At 49.8% G+C, this 8,434-nt stretch overlaps 1 protein-coding gene across 2 annotated transcripts; it reads right to left on the bottom strand.

The window, feature by feature from the left end:
* Window positions 1-222: 222 nt before the first annotated feature.
* mfsd6a (major facilitator superfamily domain containing 6a) lies at window positions 223-8,230 on the bottom strand. 2 transcript variants are annotated; one of them, XM_072671200.1, is made up of 8 exons: window positions 7,922-8,230; window positions 6,006-7,267; window positions 4,456-5,045; window positions 3,092-3,189; window positions 2,194-2,355; window positions 1,987-2,085; window positions 1,410-1,693; window positions 223-1,180 (listed from the first exon to the last, which is right to left on the bottom strand). In XM_072671200.1, exons 2-8 carry the CDS (start codon window positions 7,245-7,247, stop codon window positions 1,097-1,099), a joined length of 2,559 nt encoding a protein of 852 aa, XP_072527301.1. In that variant the 5' UTR covers window positions 7,248-7,267; window positions 7,922-8,230; the 3' UTR covers window positions 223-1,096. The 2 variants fall into 2 exon arrangements, with proteins under 2 accessions (XP_072527301.1, XP_072527302.1); XM_072671201.1 differs by having other exon boundaries at window positions 7,936-8,230.
* Window positions 8,231-8,434: the final 204 nt, after the last annotated feature.

Here is an 8,434-nt window from a genome sequence, read left to right as displayed (position 1 = left end):
CCAGGTGCTCCATCAGAAACGACTAAAGGTGTCATTTGACCAAGAGTGCCCAAACTGTATAGCTACATACCTAATTAGCTAATTGTCTGACAAAGTGACCTAAATAACATGGTCCAAGAAGTCCAGCTTTGTAAAATCAAAACAGTAATTTATCACAATTAATTAGTCGTAATTAGTAAACAGAACTTCAAAACCATCTTGCATCTTATAAACAACGTTATACATTTATTAAAAGTTCATTTTTTTAAGACACTTTCCATTCATAGACATGAGGTTTAACATATTGATCATGTGGGGGAGCAGCCTAACATTTCTGCTACAATTCTGCCCCCTGCTGTCTGAGATGTATTAGGACAGCGAGGCAATACAAACTCTGTGCTCTTGGCATTTCACAGTTCGAGGAAAATACTTCAACGTGGGTCCCGGTCTTTCCTTAAGCTAACTTCTAATATGTTAATCGGCATGTTACTAATTATAAATAATAAACTGTATCCATTTAGTTTCATCTGTTTGATGTGTTTTCATCTATCGAGCTTGACTACAATACCCAGCATGCATTGGGAATTGGGAATGCTAGCATAGCCACTGAACCAGAAGTCTGATACTCAGCTTCCCAGTGGTAGCGTTAGCTATGTGGCTAGCAGGGACAAGGACATCCTACCTTCCTGCCTTCATCATCATCATCATCATAGCCTTCAAACTGGCAAACCTCGCTCTCCACACTACGGCGGCAAACCAGTATGAGCCTGTTGGGCATGTTTCCAACGGTTGTGGCCGTAGGAAGGTCTTTGCTGATTTTATGGGGGCGGAGCCTGGACAGATCAATTCCCTTAAACCTGGAACGTTACAAATCTGGAACATTATTTAAAATCCACACAAAAACAGGTTATCTATGCTATGCTAAAAAGGCTAGAACTATAAAAAAATCATCCATAAAGGACAAATTCATCAGAAGAGGAGGTCCATGGAGGTGGATTCCAGCTCCAGTAGAAGGACAAAGTCGGTCAGGGCCTGTGTGGGCTCTGATGAGGCGGCCAGCTGTGGCGCTGAGGCCTCCAGGGACGCCCCGTCCGGCAGGGAGTGCAGTCCGCTTGAGTTAGCCTTCCGGCTGGGCTTGGCTCACAGGACTCCTGGGGGGAAAGTCCTCGTCCTGGGAGTCTGGAGAGTGCTCATCTGCGTCCTAAGCGAAGTTTGCAGAGGTTTGAGACATTACTTTGAATGTTTCCAGCTAATATCGTCTTTAGAAACACACACACACACACACACACACACACATCCCACCACCCTCATCCTCACCTTGTTCCTTCTGAGGACAGCATGGGCGTAAACAGAGGAGACAGCGTTTAGCCCTGTCAGAAACTGAGCACAATCAGCACCATCCTCCCATTCCCCCATAAGCCCCAGGTTACCTGTAAGGGCTGGACTTCCGTGGGTGGGTGGAGCTTCAGCAAGAGGATCATCTCTTTGATCTGGACCAAGGCAAAGGCGATAGTAACCCATGGCGACACGGTGAGGGCCCACGCCGGTCTGTTCACGTCCTCTTGCTCCTCCTGGTGTCGCGTCTTCCGCGCTGGAAGTTTGGGCTCCTGGCGGACAGCGGGGGTCACGGCCTCCGGGTTCTGGACCAGGTCGATGGTTGCTATAGGGACTGGACTGGATGGGACCGGGATGTTCTCTGCAAGCATCTTGTCCTCTTTTGGAGGGAGGGGGAAAAAAATTAGGCTGCTACAGCTCACAGTGAGAGCTAGCCCGGCTAAAGCACAGCCTCCAAACATGGTGGAGGTAGTTTCACACACTGCTACAGCTCACAGTGAGAGCTAGCCCGGCTAAAGCACAGCCTCCAAACATGGTGGAGGTAGTTTCACACACTGCTACAGCTCACAGTTAGAGCTAGCCAGGCTAAAGCACAGCCTCCAAACATGGTGGAGGTAGTTTCACACACTGCTACAGCTCACAGTGAGAGCTATCAAGGCTATCAAGTCTTACCCGTGTGCTCGTCCTTCTCAGTGACATGCTGGATGAGGGCGAAGAGGAGGAGGATGACCAGAGAAGCCATCCCGATCCCTCTGAACGTCTCTGCAGGGCCTGCGGATACAACACTCCCAGTTAAATCCGTTATGTGGGCGGAGCCTGGAGAGGGTGTTATGACATCATTAAAAAGTGGCGGGATGGGGGGGGGGGGGGGGGTCATACCAAACCAGTTGACGAAGAATCCGCCCACCATGGCCCCGCAGCCCCTACCCAGGCCGAGGTGGAGACCCTGCAGTATGCCCTGAGCTGAGGTGCGGAGGGCAGGAGGGACGGCAGCACTCAGGTAGGAGATACATGCTGCCCATACTGCTGCGTGGGTCACACCTGCAATCAACACACACACACACACACACACACACACACACACATTGATGTTGTTGCGTGAGAACAGGTTTGTGTGTGTGTATGAGTGAACAGGTCGTTCCAAAGTAAACAGAGAGTGAAATGCTAATCATAAATCCACGAGTGCTGGAGGGGGACCAAAGCAGTACACACACACACACACACACACACACACACACACACACACCCCTCACACCCATCATGTAGGTGCTGAGAGACAGCAGTGAAAACAGAGCTGATCTGCGCTGAATGTTATCCAACCTGATCTTAATCAGCATTCCTGACGCTCCCGCACTGACAGACGCTCACCAGTTTGGCTGGTTTGCAGATAGCATTGATGCTATGTCAATATTTGCGCTTTTAGCTAAGCCTTAAAGCAACAGTTCGGCTAAAACTCAAAGTAACATCATCGATCGACCAAGAAATGCTCGGTATCTGATGTCTGATGTTGGGCTAACGGTGCTAACAAACACTAAACCTCACCTATTTCACCTCTGTAAACCTACAGTGAGAGCTAGCCAGGCTAGCCAGACTAAAGAACAGCCTCCAAACATGGTGGAGGTAGTTTCACACACTGCTACAGCTCACAGTAAGAGCTAGCCACGTTCAAGTACAGGCGTCAAACATGGTGGTGGTAGTTTTACAAACTGCTACTGTAACTAAGAACCTCAAAGTAAACAATAAGAGACCCCCATATTACCGAATACTGTTGATTTACCTTGCAGCACCTCCATGGGCAGCACGGTCCAGGCGTTCTGTAGGTAGGAGATGTAAAGGTAGCGGGCAGTGTTGCACGCCAGCCCGATGTACAGCACCCTGTGATCAGACAGGCGGAGACTCATTAACACTGTTAGCGGTGTGAGGTCTGATCTCACTGGGGTCAGCATAATGAAACTAATGTGGCTAATGTGAGGTTGGACTGACCGACTGTAAAAGGCCCTTGTTCTTGTCATGAGTCTGAGTCATGTCTTGAGTCTCTGGGGTTTGAGTCTGACTTAAGTCTTAAGTCTCTGGAGTACAAGTCAGAGTCTGAGTCAAGTCTCAATTCTCAAGGGTTTTAAATCCAAGTCAAGTCTCTCTGGTACGAGTCTAAATCAAGTCTTCAGCGCCTTGGATGGAAGTCTCAGAGGTGTGTGTTTGAGTCTCTGGAGTTCAAGTCTGACTTGAGTCTCTAGGGTATGAGTCCGAGTCTGAGTCAAGTCTCAAGTCACTGGGGTTTAAGTCTGAGTTTCGTCTCCAGTCTCTGGGTTAAGAGTCTCAGACATGCAAGACTGAGGTAAGTCTCAATTGTCTGGGGTACAAGTCTGTTGAGTCTGAGTCTGAGTTGAGTCTCTGGAGTCCGAGTCTGAATCAAGTCTTGAGTGTCTCCGGTCCAAGTCTCAGAGGTGTGAGACTGAGCTAAGTCTGGAGTCTGTGGAGTACAAGTCAGCATTGAGTCTCTGGGGTGCAAGTCTTAGTCAAGTCTCAAGTCTCTGGGGTTTGAGTCTGAGTTGCATCTCCAGTCTCTGGGGTAAGAGTCTCAGACGTACAAGACTGATCTAAGTCTCGAGTATCTGCGGTGCAGGTCCAAGTCAAGTCCAGAGTTTTTGTGGTACGAATCTGAATTGAGTCTTAAGTCTCTGGGGTGTAAGTCTGAGTGGACTACTGATCTGAGTCAAGTCTCAAGTCTCTGGGGTCTGAGTCTAAGTTGTGTCTTGAGTCTCAGACATGCAAGACTGAGCTAAGTCTGGATTGTCTGTGGTAAAAGTCTGAGTTGAGTCTCTGGAGTTCGAGTCTGAATCAAGTCTTGAGATGTGAGACTGAGCTAAGTCTGGAGTCTGTGGAGTACAAGTCAGAGATGAGTCTCTGGGGTGCGAGTCTTAGTCAAGTCTCGAGTCTCTATGGTACGAGTTTGAATTGAGTCTCAAGTCTCTGAGGTGTAAGTCTGACTGGAGTTTCTAAGGTACTGATCTGAGGCAAGTCTCGAGTCTCTGGGGTCTGAGTCCAGGTGAAGTCCATTAGGTATGAGTCTGAGTGGAGTCTCGAGTCTCCACCAGAGAATTTCCAACCCCTAGTAAATACACGACTCCTCGTACGTCTTACCTGATGTGACCCACCAGTTCGATGAGTTTGTGGCTGGTGAAGTAGGCGGCAAGCTCGGACACGTGACTCAGGGCCGAACACACCCCGAACAGCGTTGGGGTCCCGTTTAGGTCCTCCAGGTGCCAGTAAAGGAAAGTGAACACGAACCCGTAACCGAAGCCCATGAACCAGGCCACGAAGAGGACCGTGCTATAGCGCACGCCGCAAAGAAGGCGCAGCAGCTCCAGGTAACGAAACTCCTGTTCAATGGAAGGGCCTGTGCTCTCTGCCCTACTAGAAGAGGGCGCCCCACTGTGGGTGTCCCGCTGGTTCTCGCCCCCATCGCACTCATCCAGCCTCCGAATGTCAAACTGGAACTGAGTTGCTACAACCAGAGCCACCGCCATCAGAATGCCGAAGACGATAAACGCGATCCGGTAGTTTCTGTAGTCGGACAGAAAGCACCCAACTGCACCGTCAATGATGTAGACGGCGTGTGTTTGGTCAATCCAGATGCCCACAAACAGCATGGCCAGACCCCAGCCCAGCGATCCCCACATCCTCTGTAGGCCGTAGCGATCACGGTGTGGACCCAGATACTGCAGAGTGATCTGAGAAAACATCCAGAGAGTTATCACCACTGAACATCCTCATACATCACACACTATGAATTATACAGTATCCACTATGAATTATTCAGTATCCACTATGAATTATTCAGTATCCACTATGAATTAATCAGTATCCACTATGAATTATTCAGTCCCCACTTTGAATAATTTAGTATCCACTATGAATTATTCAGTACCTTCTAGGAATTATTCAGTAGCCACTATGAATTAATCAGTACCTTCTAGGAATTATTCAGTATCCACTATGAATTATTCAGCATCCACTATGAATTATTCAGTACCTTCTAGGAATTATTCAGTAGCCACTATGAATTATTCAGCATCCACTATGAATTATGCAGTACCTTCTAGGAATTATTCAGTAGCCACTATGAATTATTCTGTATCCACTATGAATTATTCAGTACCTTCTAGGAATTATTCAGCATCCACTATGAATTATGCAGTACCTTCTAGGAATTATTCAGTATCCACTATGAATTATGCAGTACCTTCTAGGAATTATTCAGTATCCACTAGGAATTATTCAGTACCTTCTAGGAATTATTCAGCACCTTCTAGGAATTATTCAGCATCCACTATGAATTATGCAGTACCTTCTAGGAATTATTCAGTATCCACTAGGAATTATTCAGTACCTTCTAGGAATTATTCAGCACCTTCTAGGAATTATTCAGCATCCACTATGAATTATGCAGTACCTTCTAGGAATTATTCAGCATCCACTATGAATTATGCAGTACCTTCTAGGAATTATTCAGTATCCACTATGAATTATTCAGTACCTTCTAGGAATTATTCAGTATCCAGTATGAATTATTCAGTACCTTCTAGGAATTATTCAGTACCTTCTAGGAATTATTCAGTATCCAGTATGAATTATTCAGTATCCACTATGAATTATTCAATATCTACTATGAATTATTCAGAGCGACACACCGTGTCCACAATCGTAACCGCCGGCGCACTGAAGAACTCCCCGATGATGATGACCAGCAGAATGAGGAGGAAGATGGCCTCCACTTGGTCACGGTTGTAGTCAATGTCGTATTTTGGAGGTGTAGAGGTGGTGGTGGAGACGGTGGAGCTGATGGTGCCGGATGCTGAACCCGTGGTGTTGGACTGAGGATGTGTGGTAGAATTCTGCACAGGCTGTGACGCTGAAGTCATGCTAAGGCTAGCATTAGCATCTCGTTTGAACCGCTGCTGAGAACTGTAGGCAATTTCCTGATTGGAGGACAACAGCGGCAAACTTGCAGGGTGTCCAATCAGATTTCGCCGCTGTCTGACGTGATCGGATGAGGTGTTAAGAGGAAGGGCTGATTCATTCCCATTGGTGGAAGCTACAGCTGGAGCTAGAGTCCCATTGGTGGAAGCTACAGCTGGAGCTACAGTCCCATTGGTGGAAGCTACAGCTGGAGCTAGAGTCCCATTGGTGGAAGCTACAGCTGGAGCTAGAGTCCCATTGGTGGAAGCTACAGCTGGAGCTACAGTCCCATTGGTGGAAGCTACAGCTGGAGCTAGAGTCCCATTGGTGGAAGCTACAGCTGGAGCTACAGTCCCATTGGTGGAAGCTACAGCTGGAGCTACAGTCCCATTGGTGGAAGCTACAGCTGGAGCTACAGTCCCATTGGTGGAAGGCAACGTTGGGTTCAGCGTGGTGCTAACCTTCAGACTGCAGCTCATGGCTGCTGGTTTTACGAAGCCAATCCCGCAGTTAAACATCAACCAGCAGAAAACCGAAAACAGCAACACGGCCTTCCCCTTCCTGTAGCGGTCAGCCACCACGCCCCAAAAGGGGGCGCTGCAGAACTCTATGAAGTATCTGATGCCCACCAGCAAGCCACCGTAGGTGGCCTGCATCCCCAGCTGCTTGTAGTAAACCGCCAGTAGGGGGTGTAGCGAGCCGTAGGCAGCGTAGAAGAAGAAGTAGAACACCTTGGAGACGAGGAGGTGCCGGTTGATCCGGAGAAGCAGGCGCTCGCAGCAGCTCAGTTCGGGATGCGATACCGGGGTCAGCGCTGTCCGGTCGGGGTCACCGGGACCGGACGTGGTCGTAGTCGTGGGGTCGTCCTGGACCTCCAGCGAGAGGCGGTTGAACCGAGCGGAGAGGGCATCGCTCCTTTGCTGCTCCTCCTCCTCCTCGTCGGCCAGGATGGCCATGCGGTCGTCTTGCGGCATGGCGGCAGGTCCGGGGAATCCTGCAGCAGAGGGAGAACGACATGCTCTGTTATTCTGATTATCATACGGACAAAAGTATTGGGACACCTGCTCAATCCCAATGGGTGGCGATCAGCACCCAATCCTATCCAACCCTCATGGAGCTCCACCTCCATCATTCCAGAGGGGCTTTATACCCCTCTATAGCATGGTCATGGGTCATGATATTGATCAGCTCCTGCAGGGGGTCCTATTCTATTGGCAGTTCTTCTTCTTCTTCTCTACAGGGACTGGACAGACTGCATGTGTGCATTTGCACATCTGTGTCAGCTTAAAGTGGGGTGTCCACAAACTTTTGACCTTTGATGTTGGAACACCCTTTACCTCTCGTGAGTGGGCGTGGCTAAACTGCCGTGACGTCACCGCAACAACAGTCAATAGAGGTCGAGAGAGTGCTCGTGTTGTAGCTGCACTGGTGGGAGATAAATTATGGGCTGTAGCTGCGCTGTAGTCATGGCGACCGAAGCTCAGGTCTACGGTGGAGATGGCGGCGTCTATCAACCCCTCCAGGCTTTGCGGAAGTACAGACACTTCCTCCATCACCGGGCTCCCCTCACAGCGGCGGCGGCGGGGGGCGGCGGCGGCGGCGGGGGGCGGGGGGTGACGGGGGGGGGGGGGGGCTAAGCTAGCTTTACCTCAGTCTGCTCACCTCCGGTTCCAGCTCGAGCGCTTCGGGCCGGGGCAGGTGCGGCTCGCGGTCGCTCCGGAGACTCAACTCCGCTGTTCCGTGTCAGACATCTCAGAGGCTTCCTGTGGACTTCTGCTGCTGCTGCTGCTGCTGCTGCTCGGCTGGGTCGGGTCGGGTCGGGTCGTGGTTCTGGGGGGTCCAGGTTCCGCTGCGGGTCACAGCATGTTTGTGTACGTCTTGGCGGAGAGGCTCGAGCGCTGTGTTCACCTGAGCGCGCTCGCTCGCAGCGGAAGCTCTGACCTGGCAGCTGGGTTGCCAGATTGGACACAAGCAGAGAAGATGCTCCGCAGAAACCCGCGCTGTAGGTCCGATCTACTGACTACTAGACCAGACTAGACCAGACCAGACCAGACCAGACTGTACTGTACTAGACTAGACTGTACTATACTAGACTAGACTAAACTGTTCTAGACTAGACTAGACTATACTGTACTAGACTAGACTAAACTGTTCTAGACTA

This window comes from Salminus brasiliensis, chromosome 25 (assembly GCF_030463535.1).
Source record: "Salminus brasiliensis chromosome 25, fSalBra1.hap2, whole genome shotgun sequence".
In the NCBI taxonomy this organism is placed as follows: domain Eukaryota; kingdom Metazoa; phylum Chordata; class Actinopteri; order Characiformes; family Bryconidae; genus Salminus; species Salminus brasiliensis.
The sequence above is the reverse complement of the archived record's forward strand: the minus strand, read 5'-3'. Positions and strand labels throughout refer to the sequence as shown.